The sequence below is a fragment of the Podarcis tiliguerta genome, assembly GCF_965153285.1.
Source record: "Podarcis tiliguerta genome assembly, chromosome: 4".
Classification (NCBI taxonomy): Eukaryota; Metazoa; Chordata; class Lepidosauria; order Squamata; family Lacertidae; genus Podarcis; species Podarcis tiliguerta.
The window spans coordinates 6118318-6144319 of record NC_139537.1 but is presented as its reverse complement, the minus strand read 5'-3'; the positions used below and the strand labels follow the sequence as shown (position 1 = coordinate 6144319).

The following is a 26002-nucleotide window of genomic DNA, read 5'->3' as shown; positions in this document are numbered from 1 at the left end:
GAATGTCCGGCACAACGTCCGATTGGCTGCAGGACGCTCCTGTAGCCAATCGGAAGCTGCGCCTTGATTTCCGAATGTTTCAGAAGTTGAGCGGACTTCCGGATTGCATTCTGTTTGAAAACCAAGGTACGGCTGTACACAGTTACTCAGCCCTGTTGAACTCAATGTGGCTTACTTCTGAGTAGATATAGAGGAGAGAAATGTGAAGATTTCTATCATCAGGTGTCCCACAGAGCGTCTTTAGGTGTTAGTAAGGGATTTTTGATATTTTTTTCTGGGAATAGCAGACTTCCTACCTCCACCACCCAGATTACAACTGCTTCTGAAAGTCCCCACAGTGCTAATAATAATAATAATAATAATACCATTTTGTCAACTGGAGTCACAAGTCTGAGAAAAACAAACCCAGGCCACAACTATCCTACCCTTCCCCAGTTGGGGACCACATTGCTTTGAGAATCTGGGCATTGATGGAAGACAGAGATATCTTTTAATTACCGTATTTTTTGCTCTATAAGACTCACTTTTTCCCTCCTAAAAAGTAAGGGGAAATGTGTGTGCGTCTTATGGAGTGAATGCAGGCTGCGCAGCTATCCCAGAAGCCAGAACAGCAAGAGGGATTGCTGCTTTCACTGTGCAGTGATCCTTCTTGCTGTTCTGGCTTCTGAGATTCAGAATATTTTTTTTCTTGTTTTCCTCCTCCAAAAACTAGGTGCGTCTTGTGGTCTGGTGCGTCTTATAGAGCGAAAAATACGGTATTTTGCATTCAGCCCCAGTTGGAGAATGTCAAATTGTGGGGCAGTTGCTGAATTAAATGAAGCTGATGTAGATCTGAAAGAGAAAGTTCTGCAAAATAGAAAAAAAAGCTTTATTTGGGGTGGGGGAATGCTACAAAATGGGAACATTGCAGAAGAGCTTTGATTTCCTCTTGAGTAGGGGGTTGGGGTGGGGAAATTGCTTCTTCTTCATCCAATCTGTATTTACAGCCGGAGTTCCATCTGCCAGCAGATTTTCCATGGGTTCAGTAGGGCAGGCGCTGGGGTGTTGCAGAAGCCATCTCTAGGCAAAGGAGAAGGAAATTTAAGTTAGTTCTGGGAAGGAGCTTCTGCAGGAGTCTGCAAGCACAGATATCTCTTTATTGTTCCCACCCAGACAACAGCTTCTTCCCTTTCCTTGCCTGTTCATGTCCAACCTGCTTCAGGCAGCAGAATGCCAGTAAAATGTTGCATTATCAGACACGTTTGCTGGTAGACTCGGATGGTATTGCGGTCCCCTGTTTCCTGCAACCTATAGCCACTGTAGTTTTATTGGTCCACTTTTTCCAACCATCACCCAGAACTAAAACTCCCTTTAGCCACATTTTCCTTTAGGAGAGGAAAGTCTTCTTCCCCTCCTCATTTTTGCCTGCGACTCCTCCCTGTTCAGTGTCATTACGATTACAAAAACAAGGTGTATTTGTACCACCTTAAAGACTAAGGGAGGGACGCGGGTGGCGCTGTGGTCTAAACCACAGAGCCTAGGGCTTGCCGATCAGAAGGTTGGCGGTTCGAATCCCCACGACGGGGTGAGCTCCCGTTGCTCGGTCCCTGCTCCTGCCAACCTAGCAGTTCGAAAGCACGTCAAAGTGCAAGTAGATAAATAGGTACTGCTCCAGCGGGAAGGTAAACGGCATTTCCGTGCGCTGCTCTGGTTCGCCAGAAGCGGCTTGGTCATGCTGGCCACATGACCCGGAAGCTGTATGCCGGCTCCCTCAGCCAATGAAGCGAGATGACGCCGCAACCCCAGAGTCGTCCACGACTGGACCTAATGGTCATGCGTACCTTTTTAAAGACTAAGGGAGCTTCCAGACTGTTGCCATTTTCAGGTGAGATTCAGTTGCATACTGGCAAATTTAGGTTGCATAATTATGGATGACTGGGAGGTCTTGTGCAACAACAAGAAGAAAGAGTTTGGATTTGATATCCTGCCTTTCACTCCCCTTCAGGAGTCTCAAAGTGGCTAACATTCTCCTTTCCCTTCCTCCCCCACAACAAACACTCTGTGAGGTGAGTGGGGCTGAGAGACTTCAGAGAAGTGTGACTGGCCCAAGGTCACCCAGCAGCTGCATGTGGAGGAGCGGAGACTCAAACCCGGTTCCCCAGATTACGAGACTACCGCTCTTAACCACTACACCACGCTGGCTCTCTTCTCCACAAGATCAAATTTTTAGTGATAAGGAAAGAGATTGGGGGCGGAGGAATGCAATGGAAAGTGTGGGATAATGCTAGCTTTGATGCATCACCTAAGATCCCTGCAAACAATTCAGAGCGAAGGCTCAAAAAAGAGCCAACATTGTCAGATTCCTTGAGAATAAATTGGGACGAAGGTTCTGTAAACAAGGATGTCTGGAAGTGCCGTTATAAATGTATTATGGCTTAAATCAGGTGTGGCTAACCTGGTGCTTCTAGATCTTTTAGACCAGAGTTTCCCAAACTTGCGGTCTCCAGCTGTTTTTGGACTACAATTCCCACCATCCCTGACAACTGATCTTGCCAGCTAGGGATGATGGGAGTTGTAGTCCAAAAACAGTCGGAGACACAAGATTCGGCAACACAGTTTTAGATACAGTGGTACCTTGGTTCTCAAACTTAATCTGTTCCAAAACCCAAACGTTCCAAAACCAGGGCACGCTTTCACATAGAAAGTAATGCAAAATGGATTAATCTGTTCCAGACTTTTAAAAACAACCCCTAAAACAGCAATTTAACATGGATTTTACTATCTAACGAGACCATGGATCCATAAAATGAAAGCAATAATCAATGTACTGCAGCCACACAATCAATCAATCAGTAGCTGAACTGGGTTCCACACAGTCACAAAAACAAAACAAAAAGAGCAGCAAAAACATAAACGCAAAATAAATAGCAAAAACAGACAGAGCTCAGTGTAACACTCAAAACGGAAGTGTGGCACTTAAAACAGACAGTGGCGTAGCGTGGGGGGTGCAGGGGGGGCCGGCCGCACCGGGCGCAACATCTGGGGGGGGGGTGTGCTCGCACTCGCAGCTCTCTGTCCCTACCTGGCTCACTCACTCTCTCTCACTGCAGTGCTGGCTGTGCGAATCCGATCCGAGCTGCCGGGTCGCCGCCCACTGTGGAGGGGAGGGTGCCAGGCATGCGGTGCGGAGAGAGAGCGAGGGACTATCTGGGGGAGGGACAGTGCAGCGGGGGGGGGGGGCGCAAATTACTTGCCTTGCCCCGGGTCCTGACAACCCACGCTATGCCACTGAAAACAGAGCACGTTCAGCTTCCAAAAAATGTTCACAAACTGGAAAACTTACAGGTTTTCAGTGTTTGAGTTCCAAGGCGTTTGAGACCCAAGGTATTGCTACTCTGTAGGTCTCTTTGCTACTCTGTAGGTCTCTTTGCAGTAAGATTGAACTAATCACTTTTTCCCTTGTGTAATTAGGTCCTTCTCCCTAAAACAATGCGATGCTATTAATATTCCCCATTGCATATTTACCTGTCAGTCAGAACCTTTGGACCAGGCCACGCGAGACCCCATTCAAATCCGGATAAACCTCCTGGGCAAGGAAGCATCAGAGTTTCACAGCAATCCTTTGCTGGGGTGCCAGCACCCAGAAGTCATGGGCACATTTGTCCTTTTTAAAGCCTCCTTTTCTCTGCTTCAATATTTCGCGCCACGGAGCCACACAAGCCCATTCCGAAGCAATTAAAACCATTGCCGTTTGCGCCTTGCCGCCGCGACAAGAGTCTTTCCGAAAAGCTCCCCGGCCAAAGCTGTCTCTCTCGTGTTTCCTCTCTCCCGTGTTTTCCTGGTCCTTGGCGCGATCCACCTTCTCCTACCCGGAGACGGCTTCCGGTTTCAGAAAGGGGATTCCCAGGTCACCTGGGCCAGAACCATCAGTCTTTTCAGCTGCTCAAAGGACACAAACATCACGATGTTCCAGGATCCCAGTCGCAGGAAGGAGGGCATGAAACTGAAGAGGACAGAGGCAGCCAGTTAGACATGGGTTGCCCTTGAAAGACATAGGAAGAAGCTCCCATGGGCATTGTGTAGGCCAGGGGTTGGGAACCTTAGGCCTGGGGGCCAAATCCAGCCCTGCAAGCTTCTGGCTTTGAAGGTGACCTGGAAACTGCAACTAATCCAGAATGCGGCAGCTAGACTGGTGACTGGGAGCAGCTGCCAGGACCACATAATACCGGTCTTGAAAGACCTACATTGGCTCCCAGTACATTTCCGAGCACAATTCAAAGTGTTGGTGCTGAACTTCAAAACCCTAAACGGCCTCAAAGGCCCAGTAGACCTGAAGGAGCGTCTCCACCCCCATCATTCAGCCCGGACACTGAGGTCCAGCTCCAATGGTCTTCTGGTGGTTCCCTCCCTGTGAGAAATGAGGTTACAGGGAACCAGGCAGAGGGCCTTCTCGATAGTGGCGCCCGCCCTGTGGAACACCTGTCCGTCAAATGCCAGACAGACAACCGATTACACAACCTTCAGTCGATGTCTGAATGCAGTCCTGAATAGGGAATTTTTGTGTGTGTGATGTCCTATTGTGTTTTAACTGTTTTATGTTGGGAGCCACCCATAGTAGCTGGGGCAACCCAGTCAGATGGGCATAATAATAATAATTGTCTTTTTAGTTAATTGCTGCATTTTGAAACTTTGCTTTGTGATTTGATTCTGTTTTAATATATTTTTTTAAATTGTACACTGCTTTGAGGCCAATTTAAAAGGTGGCATAAAAATGCGTTTAAGATAAGGAAACTGATACCAGAAAAGCATAGATGATGGCAATAGTAATAATAATAATAATAATAATAATAATAATAATAATATTGTATTATTTATACCCCGCTCATCTGGCTGGGTTTCCGCAGCCGCTCTGGGTGACTCCCAACAGAATATTTAAAACATTAAAAACAAGATGAAACATCAAACATTAAAAACTTCCCTAAACAGGGCTGCCTTCAGATGTCTTCTAAAAGCCAGATAGTTGTTTATTTCCTTGACATCTGATGGGAGGGCATTCCACGGGGAGGGAGCCACTACCGAGAAGGCCCTCTGCCTGGTAGTGAACTGCTCTGGGCTCTTTGGGTATAGGGTGGTATACAGATTTAATTACTAATAAAAAGAATAGAAGGGATGTTTAGGATGTTATTGCTTACCCTTTGTAAAAAGCCGTCGGACCCTCTTTCACCACCATGGTGAACATACAGTTCAGAGCGTTCTTGTACTGTCCTGGGATGGAGTTCATGTATCTCGTTTTCACCACATCCACGGGAGACGCCACGATGGTGGCGCAGAATCCGGCTCCGAAGGCGGCGACAAAATGGCATGGGAAATTGTCTGTTGGCGGCAGGGAACAGACACGAGATGGTTCAGGTTTGGGAAAGAACCCAAACTGGGAACTTCCTTCCCTTAGAAAGCCGCTCCAGAAACTACCTTTTGAGGGTTGGCCTCCAAGGCCAAAGGCTGCGTGAAAGATCTAGGCCTGTGAGGTAGTTTGGTGCAGTGGTTATAGTGTCTGATGAAGGACACCGGGAGACTTGGGTTCAAATCCGACCCAGCAGCCATGACACACACTGGGTAACCCTGAGCTTCTCTGTCTCTTAGTCTAATTTGCCACGCATCATAAAAGAGGGGCACCATGCCTGGGCAGAGGTGAGAAACAGGAACTGCAAATGCTAATTTATATGTCTGGATAATAGAATCATATAACAGATTACTGCAGATGGTGACGGCAGTCACGAAATTAAAAGACGCCTGCTTCTTGGGAGAAAAGCAATGACAAACCTTGTTGTTGTTTAGTCGTTTAGTCGTGTCCGACTCTTCGTGACCCCATGGACCAGAGCACGCCAGGCCCTCCTGTCTTCCACTGCCTCCCGCAGTTTGGTCAGATTCATGTTTGTAGCTTCGAGAACACTGTCCCACCATCTCGTCCTCTGTCGTCCCCTTCTCCTTGTGCCCTCCATCTTTCCCAGCATCAGGGTCTTTTCCAGGGAGTCTTCTCTTCTCATGAGGTGGCCAAAGTCTTGGAGCCTCAGCTTCAGGATCTGTTCTTCCAGTGAGCACTCAGGGCTGATTTCCTTCAGAATGGATCGCTTTGATCTTTTTGCAGTCCATGGGACTCTCAAGAGTTTCCTCCAGCACCAGAATTCAAAAGCATCCATTCTTCGGCGATCAGCCTTCTTTATGGTCCAGCTCTCACTTCCATACATCACTACTGGGAAAACCAGAGCTTTAAGTATATGGACCTTTGTTGGCAAGGTGATGTCTCTGACAAACCAAGGCAGCATCTTAAAAAGCAGAGACATCACCTTGCTGACAAAGGTCCCTGAAGCTGGGAAAGATTGAGGACATAGGGAGAAGGGGATGACAGAGGACGAGATGGTTGGACAGTGTTCTCGAAGGTACCAGCATGAGTTTGACCAAACTGTGGGAGGCAGTGGGAAACAGGAGAGCCTGGCGTGCTCTGGTCCAGGGGGTCACGAAGAGTCGGACATGACTAAACGACTAAACAACAACAATAGAATCATAGAATCGTTGGGTTGGACAGAACCCTGGAGGTCATCTAATCCTATCCCCTGCAATGCTATCTTTCGCCCAATGTGGTTCTCGAACCCAGACAGCGTCACTGAGGGTCAGAGATGAGGATGAGAGCTTTAGGCCGGCAACATCTGTTGGGTTGGGAACAGGTTCCCCATCTTTGACTTAGGTGCTCCTTTAGTGTGACACAGCAAGTCCTCTTTTCCACCAGTTGCCAGCCAAGAAAATGCTGGGAAGCTCAAAACGTGTCTGAGAGCGATGGCCAACCCCTGTTGCTTGTGCCTTGCACTCGGGATTCAGCGATAGACTGCTCTTGGATATGGAGGTTTCATTAAGCTAATGGAGGTAACGTGCTGACAGCTTGTATGGCGGAGTGGCTGAGAAAAATGAGCCGCCAAACTGCTGGGCTATATGCCGAAATGGAAAATTAACTGCGAGACTTAGGAACCAAGAAGATAAGGACTTTTATAACATACCTAAGGGATTATTGGAAGTAGATCAAAATGTTATCTGGACTCTAAGAATCACTTGTAAAGCAGTTTATTGTTAAGTTAGGTAAAGGGACCCCTGACCATTAGGTCCAGTCGTGACCGACTCTGGGGTTGTGGCGCTCATCTCGCTTTATTGGCCGAGGGAGCCGGCGTACAGCTTCCGGGTCATGTGGCCAGCATGACTAAGCCGCTTCTGGCGAACCAGAGCAGCGCACGGAAAGGCCGTTTACCTTCCCGCCGGAGAGGTACCTATTTATCTACTTGCACTTTGACGTGCTTTCGAACTGCTAGGTTGGCAGGAGCTGGGACCGAGCAACGGGAACTCACCCTGCCAAACTTCTGAACGGCAAGTCCTAGGCTCTGTGGTGTAACCCACAGTGCCACCCGTGTCCCATTGTTAAGTTAGATAAATGGAAATTGTGGAGAATGTATTGATATGTAGTTTATTATTAGTAGTAGTAGTAATAATAATAGAAGGATCCTTGAAAGGGAAGGGGAAGTCATGAGATCAAGAAAATCTCATGAAATGAGTATATAAATGTTGCTGATATAAAGTTGTACCTGTAAAAACCAATAAATATATTTCAGGGGGGAAAGGAGAGAGACTGAGCCGCTATTTTGAATCTTGCCTCCTTCATTGGCTGGACACGCCATAATCTTTAAGACCACAAGTTAGGTAACTGGAGCAGACCTAGATTTGAGGCCTAGATTTCCAGCATCTGGGGAGAGGAGGCCTCCTTACCTGTCATCAGGCGATATCTCAGCAGCGTTTCCTTGATGAGGTCGTAGGTCACCATCTCCCCGCAGTTCACAATAGAGTTTCGGATGATGTTTGGCAGGGTCCCTGTAGTGGGCGGAAGCAAAGGGTTGGTGTGTGTGACGCGGCAGCTAAAAAAGCCAATGCAATTCTGGGCTGCATCAATAGGAGTATAGCATCTAGATCAAGGGAAGTAATAGTGCCACTGTATTCTGCTCTGGTCAGACCTCACCTGGAGTACTGTGTCCAGTTCTGGGCACCACAGTTCAAGAAGGACACTGACAAACTGGAACGTGTCCAGAGGAGGGCAACCAAAATGGTCAAATGCCTGGAAACGATGCCTTATGAGGAACGGCTAAGGGAGCTGGGCATGTTTAGCCTGGAGAAGAGGAGGAGGTTAAGGGGTGATATGATAGCCATGTTCAAATATATAAAAGGATGTCACATAGAGGAGGGAGAAAGGTTGTTTTCTGCTGCTCCAGAGAAGCGGACACGGAGCAATGGATCCAAACTACAAGAAAGAAGATTCCACCTAAACATTAGGAAGAACTTCCTGACAGTAAGAGCTGTTCGACAGTGGAATTTGCTGCCAAGGAGTGTGGTGGAGTCTCCTTCTTTGGAGGTCTTTAAGCAGAGGCTTGACAACCATATGTCAGGAGTGCTCTGATGGTGTTTCCTGCTTGGCAGGGGGTTGGACTCGATGACCCTTGTGGTCTCTTCCAACTCTATGATTCTATGATTCTATGTGTGTGTAGAGATTGTGGATTGTGATCTCCTGACTGGATCCCAGGAGCTAACCAGGAGGTCTCGGTGGCTATAATTATCTGTTTCCACGACTGTAGTTCAATAAATGTTCTTGCTGTTATCACTGCATCTTGCCTTGTGGAAACCCACCTACACTTCAGAGAGATTTTTAGGCTCCGATTTTAAAATCACTTGAACCGATTACAAGTTTGCATTTTCATATTGCGGCATCTGACACCCGCACCCTGGGACCTTACGGTGAGAGGCGGGTAGGAAATAAAATTACTGTATTTTTGGCTCTATAAGACGCACCAGACCACAAGACACACCTAGTTTTTGGAGGAGGAAAACAAGAAAAAAAATATTCTGAACCCCAGAAGCCAGAACAGCAAGAGGGATCGCTGCGCAGCAAAAGCAGCGATCCCTCTTGCTGTTCTGGCTTCTGGGATAGCTGCACAGCCTGCATTCGCTCCATAAGAGGCACACACATTTCCCCTTACTTTTTAGGAGGGGAAAAGTGAGTCTTATAGAGCAAAAAATACGGTAATAAATAGGACAATCATAATAAATATCATGCAAAAAGGGAATGAATGGCGGAAGACAACGCACCTTTCCAGAGTCCTCGGACCCCTTCCTCCCTGGCGATGGTCCTGTAGGCGTCCACAGTCCCATTGTACTTCTTTGGTCCACCAACCAACCTGATGTGAGCTTGGAAGCGGACCTTAACCACATCCGTGGGCTGGGCGCAGGTGACGGCCAGGGCTCCAGTGGTGCAACCGGCGAGTAACCGGGTGGGGATGCTGGCGCCTGAGAGAGAGAGAAAGAGGTGGAAGATAAAGTCCTTAAAGATAACTTTAAAGATAAGGTTGTTTTCTGCTGCTAAGGTTGTTTTCTGCTGCTCCAGAGAAGCGGACACGGAGCAATGGATCCAAACTACAAGAAAGAAGATTCCACCTAAACATTAGGAAGAACTTCCTGACAGTAAGAGCTGTTCGACAGTGGAATTTGCTGCCAAGGAGTGTGGTGGAGTCTCCTTCTTTGGAGGTCTTTAAGCAGAGGCTTGACAACCATATGTCAGGAGTGCTCTGATGGTGTTTCCTGCTTGGCAGGGGGTTGGACTCGATGGCCCTTGTGGTCTCTTCCAACTCTATGATTCTATGATTCTTCTATTCTAAGTCCCTACCAGAGAAGAAGGGGAAATCAAGTTGGACTATGCCGAAATGGCAAAACTGACTCGAAAGCTCAGGAACCAGGAAGACCAAACTTTAATAAGGAATGGGGGAAAATATATATATACAATTTACCTTAAAGACCATTGTAAGCAGCTGAAAACATGAACAGGACTATAACACCACTTGTAACGTAATTATTGAAAAAAGATGCAGTAGAAAAGGTTTAACCTCAGAACCTATGGGGGGGGGAGTCCAGAGATTTGGAGGAATCTTTAAACTGTGGCTATGTTGTGGTGCGATTATAATTTTAAATATGTAAAACCAAACAAAACTAATTTTTAAAAAGAGAGTGAGAGAGCGAGGCAGACAGAGAGACAGAGGCTGTTTTTGTCATTATAATGGATTGCTATCCTTGTTCCATCTCTTCCCCCAGTTATACAATTTGGGCTGTGTTCACAAGGCAGTTTATTTCATTTCCCCGATGATTTTTCCCTAGCTGTTAACTGCCACGTTTATTCTATTTATTTGTTATCCTTGTTTATTCTACCTCCCATCCCACCTTTTTTACTCCAACAGGATCATTCCCGTCCCGGAATAATACCTTGTCTTGCCCTGCTGGGCTTCATCAGCCTTGCATACTCTAAATAATACTGATAAATACAAAATATGGTATGTAGATCCATTGTTCAATATGTGTGCTATGTGTTTTATTTCCTAATTTGTTAAAAAAAATACATTATTATGTTTATCTGTATTATTTAGAGTATGCACAGCTGATGAAGGCCGCAGGGCGAAACAAGGTATTATTCCGGGAACCCGGTATGTTTATATGATGTATATGATGTATAAATATATGATGTATAAATAATTCATATAGTTAAACACAGCTCGTTGCATTGTGGGTATATTTGTTAGTTGAATTTACATAACTGTAGGTTTGATAGTGTAGTGTAAGATGACAGGCCGATGTTCTGTCAATGGGATAGCTCATGATGATGATGATAATAATAATAATAATTTATTATTTGTACCCCGCCCATCTGGCTGGGTTTCCCCAGCCACTCTGGGCGGCTTCCAACAGAACACTAAAATACAATAACCTATTAAACATTAAAAGCTTCCCTAAACAGGGCTGCCTTCAGATGTCTTCTAAAAGTCAGGTAGTTGTTTTTCTCTTTGACATCTGATGGGAGGGCGTTCCACAGGGCGGGTGCCACCACCGAGAAGGCCCTCTGCCTGGTTCCCTGTAACTTGGCTTCTCGCAGTGAGGGAACTGCCAGAAGGCCCTCGGTGTTGGACCTCAGTGTCTGGGCAGAATGATGGGGGTGGAGATGCTCGGAAGCCCGCTGTGTTTCCGAACGAGACCCCCGCCAGAGCTTGGGGCCTCCGGAGGCAGCAGAGAACTTACTGTCTGAGCCCTTGGGGGTGTAGAACTGCTTCACCGAGTCGTACAGGCCGATCCGGATAGATGCAAAGCTCATCTGGCGCTGGAGGCCGGCCACCAAGCCGTTGTAGAGACTCTTCGGCCCCTCCGTCTTCACCATGGTAGTGATGGTGCCCAACGCCCCTTTGTACTTCTTCGCTGCCCTGGAAGCCTTGCATTCCCCCTGGATCTGAAAGGAGAAGTTGGCGAGAAATCGACCACTCATCACACGGCACAGCTGTGTTTTGTAGCAGATTGAGTCTGCGTTCAGCAAGTAAAATCCTCAATGGTACACTGGGCAGTAGATATAGGTCAAAATACAGTGGTGCCTCAGGTTACATACGCTTCAGGTTACAGACTCTGCTAACCCAGAAATAGTACCTCGGGTTAAAAACTTTGCTTCAGGATGAGAACAGAAATCGTCCTCCTGCGTCACGGCGGCATCAGGAGGCCCCATTAGCTAAAGTGGTGCTTCAGGTTAAGAACAGTTTCAGGTTAAGAACAGACCTCCAGAATGAATTAAGTACTTAACCCGAGGTACCTATGTATAATGGAAGAAAACCGGGTCAAACACATGTCGGAAATGTGAAGAAAAATAAGGGACTTTTTAGCATATGTGGTGGGAATGTACAGAAGTTAAAAATTTTTGGGAAATGATATATAATGAATTGGAAAAAAATGTTTAAAATGACATTTGTAAAGAAACCAGAAGCATTTCTGTTAGGGATTGTAGGACAAGACCTGCTAAGAAAAACAAAGAACTTATTTATGTATGCTACAACAGCGGCAAGAGTCTTGATAGCACAAGGATGGAAGAATGAGGAAATCCCAATGAAAGAACAGTGGCAAGAAAAATTGATGAGTTATGCAGAGATGACTAAACTGACATACAAACTGCGGGAGAAGGACAACTGTGGCTTTAAGGAAGAATGGGAGCTTTTTACAATTTACCTAAAAAGACAACAAAATGAATTGGACTCCTTGGCAGGTTTTGAATAAAAATACACAAATTTATTAGCTGATAACATGGTAGATAAATAATGAAAGGATATGTATAAGTTTATAACTTGCAGAGAATAATATGTGCTGAGAAATCAGAGAGAGGAACTGAGGGAAATCTCGGGGGGAGGGTTTGAAGGGGGGTGGGAAAAAAGGGGGAAAATAATGAATACGATATGTTTTGATAATTTGTTATGTTGAAATTGTTAATAAAAACTTTTTAAAAATATAGACATGAAAGCATGGGAACGATTGTGGAATATGGATATAATATTTACAGCATGCTATGGTCTAAGAGAAAATTACATGAAAATTATCGTTGGTATCTAACACCGAGTAAACTGGCAAAAATGTATAAATCTAAATCAAACAAGTTTTGGAAATGTAAAGAGAAAGAAGGTTCTTTTTATCATATGTGGTGGTCTTGTAGTGAGGTTCAAGCTTACTGGGAAATGATATATAATGAATGGAAAAGGATGTTAAAAATAACTTTTGTTAAAAAAACCAGAAGCTTTTCTTTTGGGGATTATTGGGACAGAACTACCTAAATTGTATAGAAATTTATTCATGTCTGCGACTACAGCGGCAAGAATGCCATTTGCCCAAAAGTGGAAAGAAGAAGTCCCAGCAAAGGATGAATGGATACAAAATCACATGGAATATGCAGAAATGGCGAAACTTACTGGAAGGATAAGAAACCAAGATAATAAACATTTTATAAAAGAATAGGAATGGTTTATTGAATATTTAAAGATAAATTGTAAACAGATAAAAAAATACTGGCAGGATTACTGTAATAACCTGCAGTTTCATGAGACTATATATTTAAAGTAGATGAATAAATGAGCAAATTAAGTTAATTCAGATATGCAGAAGATATTTAAAAAGTAAATTTAAGGAACCGCAGAAAGAGCGGGAAGGAAGTCTTAAAATGTCCAAATGATTGTAAAATCAATGAAATGTATATATCTGAATAAATAATTTTTTTAAAAAGTCTGCATTCATACCACTTTAAGCAGCTGGGAGTGTTTCTTGCTTGTACTCATAGAATAGAATCATAGAATCATAGAGTTGGAAGAGACCACAAGGGCCATCGAGTCCAACCCCCTGCCAAGCAGGAAACACCATCAGAGCACTCCTGACATATGGTTGTCAAGCCTCTGCTTAAAGACCTCCAAAGAAGGAGACTCCACCACACTCCTTGGCAGCAAATTCCACTGTCGAACAGCTCTTACTGTCAGGAAGTTCTTCCTAATGTTTAGCTGGAATCTTCTTTCTTGTAGTTTGGATCCATTGCTCCGTGTCCGCTTCTCTGGAGCAGCAGAAAACAACCTTTCTCCCTCCTCTATGGGACATCCTTTTATATATTTGAACATGGCTATCATATCACCCCTTAACCTCCTCTTCTCCAGGCTAAACATGCCCACCTTTCCCCCCAAGGTAAATATTCCACCTTTTCCCCCAAGGAGGTCAAACTGGCACGCATAGTTCTCCTTCTCCTGATTTAATCCCAACAACAACCCTGTGAGGTTGGGCTGAGAGGCAGAGACCGGCGCCCAAGTTCACCCAACGAGGTTCATTATGGCTGAGTGGGGGATTCGAACCCTGGCCTCGCTGGACGGCATTTTAACCCAGCGGTTCTCACCTGCAGCCTGACTTTGGCCGTGTCCAAGGGGAAGGTGAAGAGGTCAGCAATGCAGGCGGCCGTCCCAGCGCTGAGAAACTTGACAGTTGCTGAGGGGGGGATGTCTGTGGGCTTCAAGCCGACCATCGTGCCACTGTTGACGGAGGCGTTTCAGCCCTGGAAAATGTCCGCGAACACCGAGAAGGAGGCTTTGCCGTCCTTGGCAATATAGATGAGCCTGGGGAGGGGAAATGAATCTTCATAAATCCTGTGCTTTCTCACTGTCCTGTCCAATTCATGACCTTGAAAGCCCTAAACCACGCATAGGCAAACTCGGCCGTCCAGATGTTTTGGGACTACAACTCCCATCATCCTTAGGTAACGGGGCCGGTGGTCAGGGATGATGGGAGTTGTAGTCCCAAAACATCTGGAGGGCAGAGTTTGCCTGTTCCTGCCCTAAACGGCCTCGGCCCAGGATACCTGAAGGAGCATCTCCTCCACCATCGTTCGCTCTGAGGGCTTCCTGGCGGTTCCCTCCCTGCGAGAAGTGAGGTTACAGGGAACCAGGCAGTGGGCCTTCTTGGTGGTGGCACCCGCCCTGTGCAACGCCCTCCCACCAGATGTCAAGGAAATAAACAACTGTCAGACTTTTGGAAGACATCTGAAGGCAGCCCTGATTAGGGAAGTTTTTAATGTTTGATGTTTTATTGTGTTTTTAATATTCTGTTATGGGACGCGGGTGGCACTGTGGGTTAAACCACAGAGCCTAGGACTTGCCGATCAGAAGGTTGGCAGTTCAAATCCCCGTGACAGGGTGAGCTCCCGTTGCTTGGTCCCTGCTCCTGCCAACCTAGCAGTTCAAAAGCACATCAAAGTAGTTAAATAGGTACTGCTCCGGCAGGAAGGTAAACAGCATTTCCGTGCGCTGCTCTGGTTTGCCAGAAGCGGCTTAGTCATGCTGGCCACATGACCCGGAAGCTGTACACCGGCTCCCTCGGCCAATAAAGCGAGATGAGCGCCGCAACCCCAGAGTCGTCCGCAACTGGACCTAATGGTCAGGGGTCCCTTTACCTTTAATATTCTGTTGGGAGCCAGCCAGAGTGGCTGGGGAAACCCAGCCAGATGGGCGAGGTATAAATAAATCATCACCACCATCATCATCATCACTGAATGGATAACAGTCCACACATATTGAGAGCCGAAGAAGTGACTCCTGGATCTGGAAAATGGCCAGTCTAGACCAGCATCCTGTTCTCACAGTAGCCAACAGGGAACCCACAAGCAAGATTCGAACAGAAGACACGTCTCCGCTCCTGTGGTTTCAAGCAACTGGGGTCCAGACACATTACTGCTTCCAGCTGTGGAGGCAGAGCAGAGCTACTGTGACCAGTAGCCATTGAGAGCCCTCTCTCCTCCATGAATTTGTCTCTAGGCTTTTGCTTATCATTGCTTCCTGTGACAGCGAGTTCCCCAGTTATCTATCAGGATTGTTGGTAGACCTGATATCAACAACATTGTGATGGCCTGGGGTTCGGACTCGGAGGCTGAACCTGAGGAATCCCAGCCTGCACAGGAGTCCCCACCTCCAGAACCAGCTGAGGGAATGAGCCTGAAGGGCCCTCACCTGTGCTGGATCCTCAGGTGCAGGCACCAGCTGAGTCTGCTCTGGCTCCTGAGGTGATGGAGGACCCATTGCCTGCAGGTGCTCCACTCTCAGCCCCGTCAGAGGAAGCTGAGGTTGCCTCTGGGTCCGGTAACCCTCCAGCCTCTCCTGAGCTGCAGAGGCTCAGGGCAGAGAGGCGGAGGGAACTAAGTTCCCGCAGGAGGAGTGCTCGCCTCCAGGCCAGGAGAGGCGAGTCACCTGAGGATCGGGGCCACCCTATGCCTTGGGCAGATAAAAGCCAGCCAGCCCAGTCCCAGGCTACTATTGTTCCTGCCTGAACCCTGTCCTGCTCTTCTGCCAGAGTTCCTGGCCTCACCCGACTCCCTGCCTTGGACCCAGCTTCAGCTTTGACGGACAGCCTCCATACTGCACCCTTGAGCTTGGACTGGACTTGGACCTCGCCGCACGGTTAATCCTTGGGACCAGCACAAACATAAAACTAAATCAAAACAGACACCAGTAGACCACTGTGGGGTGTATACCCTTCCTTGCCTGCGTAGAATAGAAAAGTTTCCTGCAGGCATTTTAAAGTTGGCACAGGAGGTGCTTGCTGAATCTCTAGTGGCAGCATGTTCCACAGGACTGGGTCAATTGCCCAATATACCAGAATACCTGAAGGAGTGTCTCCACCCCCATCGTTCAGCCCGGACACTGAGGTCCAGCTCCAAGGGCCTTCTGGCGGTTCCCTCCCTGCGAGAAGCCAAGTTACAGGGAACCAGGCAGAGGGCCTTCTCGGTGGTGGCGCCCTCCCTACGGATCTCAAGGAGATAAAGAACTACACAACCTTTTGAAGACATCTGAAGGTAGCCCTGTTCAGTGGATGCTGGGGTTGCCAGTTCCAGTACTTCCAGGTTCGGCGCAGTGTGCAACCCAAAATCGTGCAACCTGAAGTGTCTGTAACCTGAGGTATGACTCTATTGACAAGTTTTTAGTGTTTGACGTTTTAGTACAGTATGTTTTATATGTGCTGGAAGCTGCCAAGAGTGGCTGGGGAAACCCAGCCTGATGGGTGGGGTATAAATAATAAAATTATGATTATTATCATTGCCTTACAACAATGTGTTATTTTATTGTTGGAAAGAGGGAGAAAGGAAGAAGGGGAACAAGGAGGATGGGAATAATTGTTATGACAAAATGTGCTTCTCACATGCCAAATCATTTAATCTCTGGGCAAGGTGGAACTTGTAGGGTGATGGGAAACAACAGAAACTAGCCTGAGCTTGAGGGCCAGTAATTTAAGCCAGCAACTATTTGCATGAAGTTTCCTGGAACGTACCTGAGAATTAAGACTGCTTGCCAAGCCTGGGAAATGAAATATCTTGCCAGTTCTGAGTATTTTGGAGAGAAACAAACTGGATGTTGCAGACGGCAGCAAGAGTTGGGGGTCGTTTTAGGGGGAATTAACAATATTAGTTGGGTGAAGCTGGCGTTGCCCAAACGTTTGCTTCTCAAATGCTCCCACTTCATAGCTGCTTAGCACATGTTGCAAAAAAGCGAATTTTGACAGATTTCGGCTGCAGCTCCAACCTGGTGGAACGCTCTGTCACAAGAGACAAGGGCCCTGCAGGACTTGACATCTTTCCGCAGGGCCTGCAAGACAGAGCTGTTCCACCAGGCCTTTGGTCAGGGTGCAGCCTGACTCCCTCCTTTGGCAATCTTTACAAAACTTTAGTTTATGGTTGCCATCAATTTTGATTTTAATTAATTTTTATAATGTTTTTATAATGTTGCACTATTTTAGTGTTGTTAGCCGCCCTGAGCCCGGCTTCGGCTGGGGAGGGCGGGATATAAAGAAAATTTATTATTATTATTATTATTATTATTATTATTATTATTATTATTATTATGTAAAGACATCTTAACTTCCCAGTGCCTTTCTAAAGCGTCATGGCTTCTTAAAGGTTGCTGTGAATTCCGACTGTATTGGAAGTTGGAGGAGAATGTAATTATTGAACCAATGAAGTGCCCCTAGCCCAGCAGCCTAGTCTAACAGTGGAAGCAGTGGAAGCAGGAACTGAGCACAAGAGCAACTCTCCCCTCCTGTAGTTTCCACAGTTTAACCATTCGCTGCTTGAAGAAAAACTTTTTGGGGTGGGGAACTGACTGCTTTGAGAAGGCTGGTGCCATGCTGCTTTTATTGGTGTGGCTTTAACAGATTTTTATATATGTGTATCGTTTTAATTCTATCAGTGTTTAATTGCTTTTCAATTATTGTTTCCCCCTCTGTTTTCAGTAGTTCTTATTTTTATCTATAAGCTGCCCTGAAAAGACCCCGATGTTGGGAAAGATGGAGGGCACAAGGAGAAGGGAACCACAGAGGACGAGATGGTGGGACAGTGTTCTCAAAGCTACCAGCATGAGTTTGACCAAACTGCGGGAGGCAGTGGAAGACAGGAGTGCCTGGCGCGCTCAGGTCCAGGGGGTCACGAAGAGGCGGACACGACTAAACAACTAAACAACAACAATTTTCCCAGTAGTGATGTATGGAAATGAGAGATGGACCATAAAGAAGGCTGATTGCTGAAGAATGGATGCTTTTGAATTCTGGTGCTGGAGGAGACGCTTGAGAGTCCCATGGACTGCAAGAAGATCAAACCGATCCATTCTGAAGGAAATCAGCCCTGAGTGCTCACTGGAAGGACAGATCCTGAAGCTGAGGCTCCAATACTTTGGCCACCTCATGAGAAGAGAAGACTCCCTGGAAAAGACTGATGTTGGGAAAGATCGAGGGCACAAGGAGAAGGGGGCGACAGAGGACGAGATGGTTGGACAGTGTTCTCGAAGCTACCAGCATGAGTTTGACCAAACTGCGAGAGGCAGTGGAAGACAGGAGTGCCTGGCGTGCTCTGGTCCAGGGGATCACGAAGAGTCGGACATGACTAAACGGCTAAACAACAACATGAATCCACTACCTTTCCTTCCAGCTCTGAATCTTGTGATCTCAATCCCGTTGTGGAGGATGCCACGGCACAATTCAAAGATGCTCTGTTATTCAGAAAACTGTCCCAAAGCTTCTGCTAAGGCCCTGATCCAGTGACAATCAGAATCGTAGAAGTGTAGAGATGGAAGGAACCCAAGGAGTCATCTAGTCCAAACTAAGGCCTGGGGGCCGGATCTGGCCCAATCACCTCCTCAATCTGGCCCGCGGACAGTCCAGGAATCAGCTTTTTTTTACATGAGTAGAATGTGTCATTTTATTTAAAATGCATCTCTGGGTTATTTGTGGGGCATAGGAATTCGTTCATTTCCCACCCCCACCCCCCAAAAAATATAGTCCAGCCCCCACAAGGTCTGAGGGACAGTGGACCAGCCCCCTGCTGAAAAAGTTTGCTGACCCCTGATCTAGTCCAACCCCACTGCAATGCAGGAATCACTGCTAAGTCCCATTAAAAGTCCCAGTAAAAGGAATTCAGAGAAAGTTTGTTGCTAAATGAGTCCAAGGTCTGAAATCACCCACAAGGCGAGTGCATGCGTTATACGGCCCCTTCTCATTCTCTAGTGCAGGCATGGCCAAACTTGGCCCTCCAGATGTTTTGGGACTACAACTCCCATCATCCCTAACTAACAGGACCAGTGGTCAGGGATGATGGGAGTTGTAGTACCAAAACATCTGGAGGGCTGAGTTTGCCTATGCCTGCTCTAGTGCAACTTTTGCCAGCCTGGTGCCTCCCAGCACAGCTGCCTGCGGCTGATGGGAGGTTGTCTTCCAAAACATCTGTAGGACAACAGGTTGGCAAAGGCATCTGCTCAAGTGCTAGAAGTAATAATAATAATAATAATAATAATAATAATAATAATATATTACTTATGCCCCACCCATCTGGCTGGGTTTCCTCAGCCACTTTGGGCGGCTTCCAACAAGAGATTAAAAACACATTAAAACATCAGTGATTAAAAACTTCCCTAAACAGGGCTGCCTTCAGATGTCTTCTAAAAGTCAGGTAGTTGTTTATTTCCTTGACATCTGATGGGAGGGTGTTCCACAGGGCGGGCGCCACCACCAAGAAGGCCCCCTGGCTGGTTCCCTTGTAACTTTGCTTCTTGCAAAGAAGACCTTTCAATCTAGCCAGTGCTATTTTTCTAGAAAAAGAGGTGCCGGAACTCACTACGAACGCCTCCTTTGCTCTCTTATAATGGCAATGGCATAGGGATGTGGGTGGCACTGTGGGTTAAACAACAGAGCCTAGGGCTTGCCGATCAGAAGGTCAGTGGTTTGAATCCCCGCGACGGGGTGAGCTCCCGTTGCTCAGTCCCTGCTCCTGCCAACCTAGCAGTTCGAAAGCACGTTAAAATGCAAGTAGATAAATAGGTACCGCTCCAGCGGGAAGGTAAACGCCGTTTCCGTGCGCTGCTCTGGTTCGCCAGAAGCGGCTTAGTCATGCTGGCCACAAGACCCGGAAGCTGTACGCCGGCTCCCTCAGCCAATAAAGCGAGATGAGCACCGCAACCCCAGAGTCGGCCACGACTGGACCTAATGGTCAGGGGACCTTTAATGGCAACAGCGCCCACCTGAGAGATGCCTGAACAAAAAAGTCCTGAACAAAAAAGCCCTGAATCCGGCCAACCAACTCCATGCAAGCAAAGATAACCAGAAAAAAACACACGCACCTTACTTGGCCCCAGATGTTTTCTGCTTGAATCCCTTGCGGGCTGATCTGTAGGCGTTCCTGCCGAAAGGCGGTGATGTGAATTTTGCAGAGAAAAGTATTACTAAATCAGGGGGTTGGATTGACAGCCTAGGAATCGCAGCAGCAGCAAAAGTTACGTTCAGCTCAACCACCCGCTGCTCACGAAGCTACTCTGTTCGGCATCTTCTCATCGAGACTCTCATTTATAAGGTTTGCCGCGGTTGGCATTTCGGCAGGGAGCAGACGGGTGAAAACAGAGATCGGGTCTCCTCGGGTCAGTCAGTTCAAGAAGAGCACATGCCCCAGTGGCTGTGTCCTCATGTGAATTAAAATAGAAACGGGCGACTTCTGTTTGGTAATATCCCTGCTGGTGGTGGGGTGTACTATATGTGGTAAAAGGTAAAGGTAAAGGGACCCCTGACCATTAGGCCCAGTCGTGGCCGACTCTGGGGTTGCGGCGCTCATCTCGCTTTACTGGCTGAGGGAGCCGGCGTACAGCTTCCGGGTCATGTGGCCAGCATGAATAAGCCGCTTCTGGCGAACCAGAGCAGCGCACAGAAACACCGTTTACCTTCCCGCCAGAGTGGTACCTATTTATCTACTTGCACTTTGACGTCCTTTTGAACTGCTAGGTTGGAAGGAGCAGGGACTGAGCAACGGGAGCTCACCCCGTCGCAGGGATTCAAACCGCCGACCTTCTGATTGGCAAGTCCTAGGCTCTGTGGTTTAACCCATAGCGCCACCCGGTAAAAAGCCATGTCCCACTAGAGATGCAATGAGGTTGAGGGTACGTTCTATCATATGTGGCGGACTTGTAAAAGAGTAAAAAAAAGATTATTGGGAAATAATTCGTAATGAATTGAAAAAGAATGTTTAAAAGTACTTCCCCCCAAAAAACAGAGTACTTTTTGTTGGGGATAATTCAGATTGAAATTCCCAGGTGTCAAAAATGGTTTTTTATGTATGCCACTAACGCTGCCTGTGTTTTGCTAGCCCAAAAATGGAAAACGAGTGAGGTCCCAACCAAAGAAGAATGGCAACTTAAACTGAAAGAATATGCGTGGCTTGCAGACTTAGCATATAGAATAAGAGAACAAGAAGAATATATGTTTCAAGAAGACTGGAAAATGTTTATTGAATATATCGGGGGGGGGAGAATTGTTCACACTTGAAAACGTTGGCAGCATTAAGATAAATTCAACAGTGTAAATCAGGCAAAGGCAAACTCGGCCCTCCAGATGTTTTGGGACTACAATTCCCATCATCCTTAGCTAACAGGCCCAGTGATCAGGGATGATGGGAGTTGTAGTCCCAAAACATCTGGAGGGCTGAGTTTGCCTATGCCTGGTGTAAATAAGTTTTGATGGATGTAATAATGGAAAACTGAATTGTTTGGTTTATGTAAAACACGCAGGGATTTAGGGTATGCAAAATGAACCACGACAAGAGAAGAAGGGAGGGAAGCCATTGATATTTTAAGGTTGTTTAAATGAATATTCTAAAATGCAAAACAGAAAAAATTAATAAAAAGTATACCAAAAAAAAAAAGTCCCCAACACAGGAGCCTGGTTTGCAAATGTATCTGCGGAGAGAGTAGGACTCCATTACTGCTTACAACCCCGCTTTTAACCTTACAAAGCGATTTAAAGTCTGGTTGTGCTTGCCATTGCTGTCAACTGTCAAATCTGTCAACTTACAGATTTGAAAATAAGGGATCAGCAGCCAAAACAAGGGATCGACAATTCCTTTGATAAAATACATATTTTGTCGCGTGCAAATGGCTTTAAATACCTATTAGGTCCTATAAATTACCATATAGCATATATTCAACACAAAAAACAGCAACAATTTGTTGTTGACAAAGCACAGCTGGAAATAGAAAGGGCCCCATTACCTTCAGTAGCTTATTTAAGGGTCATCAGCAATAAGGGACAGCAGCGGGACATGGCCCTGGGATAAGGGACTGTCCCGCCAAATAAGGGACGCTTGACAGCTATGGTGCTTGCCTTGCAAGGTATGACCCCGCTGTTCCCATTTTACAGATAGTTGTGACTCCTGCACTGCAAGGGGGCACTGGATGGGCCCCTTCCAGCTCTGTAGTCCCAAAAGTCTACGCTAGCAAGCTCCTCCAAATAATCAGGTTTTCTGGGGAGGATTTTTCCTGATTTGCTTGCACAAAGTTTACGAGGAAATTAGCAGCGACAGGCGTGTATCTTGTGTCCTCACTTGACCTGGGGAACTTGTTATAAGCTTTGCAGAGGGAGACCAGCTCTCCTACGTAACTTTGCTGACGACTCCGAAGTTTACGTCCCCCCCGTTTCCTTGTAAACCGAGGACCTGGTGGTCCGGTCTGGATATTGGCGCATTAAAAATAGATACTGACAAACATTGAGAGGTCCTGGAATTTGACCAGGGCCCGGGTCTGTCCACCTGCTCTTCTGCTATTTAGAGAAGCCGCTTCCGTGAAACGAGCGAGGGAACTGTGGCCTTTGCACCAGATAGTTCATGTGTGTCATGTGTTGTTGTTTTTTTTGGGGGGGGGGGGTCACATGCTGCAGCTTCTTTTGCAATTAGGGCAAATTGCTTGCAGGCCACTGATTGAGACGTCTAATCGCTAGTTCAGGGACGTTGTTCAGTTTTGACAGACAGCAGAGCTTGGAGGTGGAACAGCCCTGTGGATTTCATAGAATCATAGAGTTGGAAGAGACCACAAGGGCCATCGAGTCCAACCCCCTGCCAAGCAGGAAACACCATCAGAGCACTCCTGACATATGGTTGTCAAGCCTCTGCTTAAAGACCTCCAAAGAAGGAGACTCCACCACACTCCTTGGCAGCAAATTCCACTGTCGAACAGCTCTTACTGTCAGGAAGTTCTTCCTAATGTTTAGGTGGAATCTTCTTTCTTGTAGTTTGGATCCATTGCTCCGTGTCCGCTTCTCTGGAGCAGCAGAAAACAACCTTTCTCCCTCCTCTATGTGATGACATCCTTTTATATATTTGAACATGGCTATCAGATCACCCCTTAACCTCCTCTTCTCCAGGCTAAACATGCCTGGAGAAGATTTACTGGGATCTGTTATGTGGCAAGTAGCCCTTGCGCCACCTCTTGGTTCCAACCTCACAAAGATCAAATCTGCTGCAATTTTGGGTATCTAACACCAGCCCAACTTGCTAAAATGTACAGGACAAGAACTAAAGCGTGTTGGAAATGTAAAGGAAAGGAAGGGAGTTTCTATCACATGAGGCGGAACTGTAAAGAGGTAAAAGCTTACTGGGAAATGATATATAATGAGTTAAAGAAAATGTTTTTGCTATGTTAACGGAGAAATCTGAGGGCTCCCTTGGACAAAAAGCAAGGACACCAGCCAGGAATACCAGAGCAAAACAGCAGCCAGTAGGCTTGGTCTTTATTGAAGACTGTTGCAACAGGACTTCCACCTGCCACAAGGTGGAACAAGATGGAAGCCCTGAACAAAAGAGCCCCCAAACTTTTATTAGCTGCTAATCCCCATGTTACACCCCCCCAAACTACATCATTAATACATCATGGTTACATCATGAAAGGGGAGGTCTGATGATAGTAATATGAGCACCTTGGACCCTGCCCCAAGGTTCTCCTTGCCCTCCACCAAACACCCACAAGTGTAACAGAAGAGATCTTTACATTTCCCTGTTTCCCAGCCAAGTTAATCACACCCTTTTGTCTTCGTCTGGGTTTGTTATTTCTGGAATGGCTACCTGGCTGCACTCAGGTATCAGGATGCCAGGGATTATCCCTCAGGCAGAGGGGCTGCTGAGTAGCTGAGCTCACATGTCTATATGAAATTCTGAAGTTTCCTCAGTGAGCCAGTACATAGAGACATTTATCAGTGAATTATTAATTTTGGTATCGTGCAGCAAAGGCCCTTTGAATAGATAGGAAGAAACTGTGATGAAGTGTTTTGTGGGGAGAAATCACAAAAGTCACAAAAGCGATTGTGCTGATTTTGGTAGTGGGCTCCATGTGCATGATATCTGCTGGAGGGGCAACCGCCCCCCCAAACCTATACATAAATTCCTGCAACAGCTAAAACACCAGAAGCTTTCTTATTGGGTATACTAAGATCATGGCCACTGGTCCCATCACCTCCTGGCAAACAGAAGGGGAAGAAATGGAGGCAGTGAGAGATTTTACTTTCTTGGGCTCCATGATCACTGCAGGTGGTGACAGCAGCCATGAAATTAAAAGGCACCTGCTTCTTGGGAGAAAATGACAATGACAAACCTAGACAGCATCTTAAAAAGCAGAGACATCACCTTGCTGACAAAAGTCTGTCTAGTTAAAGCTATGGTTTCCCCAGTAGTGATGTATGGAAGTGAGAGCTGAACCATAAAGAAGGCTGATCGCCAAAGAATGGATGCTTTTGAATTCTGGTGCTGGAGGAGACTCTTGAGAGTCCCATGGACTGCAAGAAGATCAAACCGATCCATTCTGAAGGAAATCAGCCTGCGTGTTCACTGGAAGGGCAGATCCTGAAGCTGAGGCTCCAGTACTTTGGCCACCTCATGAGAAGAGAAGACTCCCTGGAAAAGATCCTGATGTTGGGAAAGATGGGAGGGCACAAGGAGAAGGGGACGACAGAGGACGAGATGGTGGGACAGTGTTCTTGAAGCTACCAGCATGAGTTTGACCAAACTGCGGGAGGCAGTGGAAGACAGGAGTGCCTGGTGTGCTCTGGTCCAGGGGGTCACGAAGAGCCAGACACGACTAAACAACAACAAATAAATGCTATGATATAAAGTTTAATTTTGAAAATCAGGAGGCAGGAGAGTCGACAAGCTCGTATGAGCAAAGGAAGTAAAGTAGATAATGAAGATGTGTCTAAATATGTTAAAATGCAAACTTAATAAAATTCAAAAAAACCCAAACTGCTGCAATTTTGGATGTTGTGTACGGCCTTGCAGGTTTTTGTTTTGTTTTGTTTTGTTTTGTTTTACCGAAAAGTGAGATGTGGGACAACGCACAGGTGTTAGTCCTCACCATTAAATGTTTCCACCTCTCTGAGAGAGCCAGTATGGTGTACTGGTTAAGAGCGGTAGTCACGTAATCTGGTGATCCGGGTTCAATTCCCCGCTCCTCCACATGCAGCTGCTGGGTGACCTTGGGCCAGTCACACTTCTCTGAAGTCTCTCAGCCTCACTCACCTCACAGAGTGTTTGTTGTGGGGGAGGAAGGGAAAGGAGAATGTTAGCCGCTTTGAGACTCCTTAAAGGGAGTGAAAGGTGGGATATCAAATCCAAACTCTTCTTCTTCTTCTTCTGCCCTGGAATGGATCTCCTCCCATTTTCTCCCTCCCTCTCTCCCATTTCTGTGTGGCCCTGACTTTTGGCTTTTTCTCACCATTCAAGCATCTGGTCCTGACTCTTAATCTGCAGCAACATCATTGCAAGACTCACTGCAAAACAGCTTATCTGTTCCTTTTCTCAGGAACAGTGTTGCAAGCGTGTTCCTTGGATCGTGGCCCTGCTGTCAGAAGGCAGGAAGGGGCTGATCTGAGGCTCGTCTTGCCAGCCAGCCAACCAACCCCTTACTGGATTTCTGGGACATCCAGTCCAGGAGAAGGCGTCATCACTTGTTTATAGAACTCCCTGATATTTGATAGCTTCACAGCAATCCGGCCTTGTATCTGATGAGGCAGCAAATTCATATTGCTCCATTGTTTGAGCTCAAAGAGGAGGGGGGGGGGGAGTGAGAATCCAGGCATGTGATGTTGGATGGATGGAAGAGGAAGTCCAAGGATGGGCAAAGGGGCATAGCAAAAGTGCCAAATGTTACAGCTGCAGTTTTGAAGGGCTGGGAGTTTGCAGAGGGCAGAGAGGGAAGGATCCATCAGTATCTGACAGAGACACATTCGCACAAAATATAGCAGAAAATTAACACCGGGGGTGTTGGGGGTGTGTGTGTCCAGC

The 26002-nt window shown here is 46.7% G+C and overlaps 1 protein-coding gene across 4 annotated transcripts; it reads right to left on the bottom strand.

The window, feature by feature from the left end:
* Positions 1-857: 857 nt before the first annotated feature.
* Positions 858-20239, bottom strand: UCP3 (uncoupling protein 3). 4 transcript variants are annotated; one of them, XM_083436795.1, is made up of 8 exons: positions 20034-20239; positions 13784-14000; positions 11125-11329; positions 9154-9351; positions 7786-7887; positions 5172-5352; positions 3269-3982; positions 858-2954 (listed from the first exon to the last, which is right to left on the bottom strand). In XM_083436795.1, exons 2-7 carry the CDS (start codon positions 13907-13909, stop codon positions 3868-3870), a joined length of 927 nt encoding a protein of 308 aa, XP_083292921.1. In that variant the 5' UTR covers positions 13910-14000; positions 20034-20239; the 3' UTR covers positions 858-2954; positions 3269-3867. The 4 variants fall into 4 exon arrangements, with proteins under 4 accessions (XP_083292921.1, XP_083292920.1, XP_083292922.1 ...); XM_083436794.1 differs by having other exon boundaries at positions 858-1059; positions 3505-3982; XM_083436796.1 differs by having other exon boundaries at positions 858-1059; positions 3505-3982; positions 20039-20239.
* Between the last annotated feature and the right edge of the window lie 5763 nt (positions 20240-26002).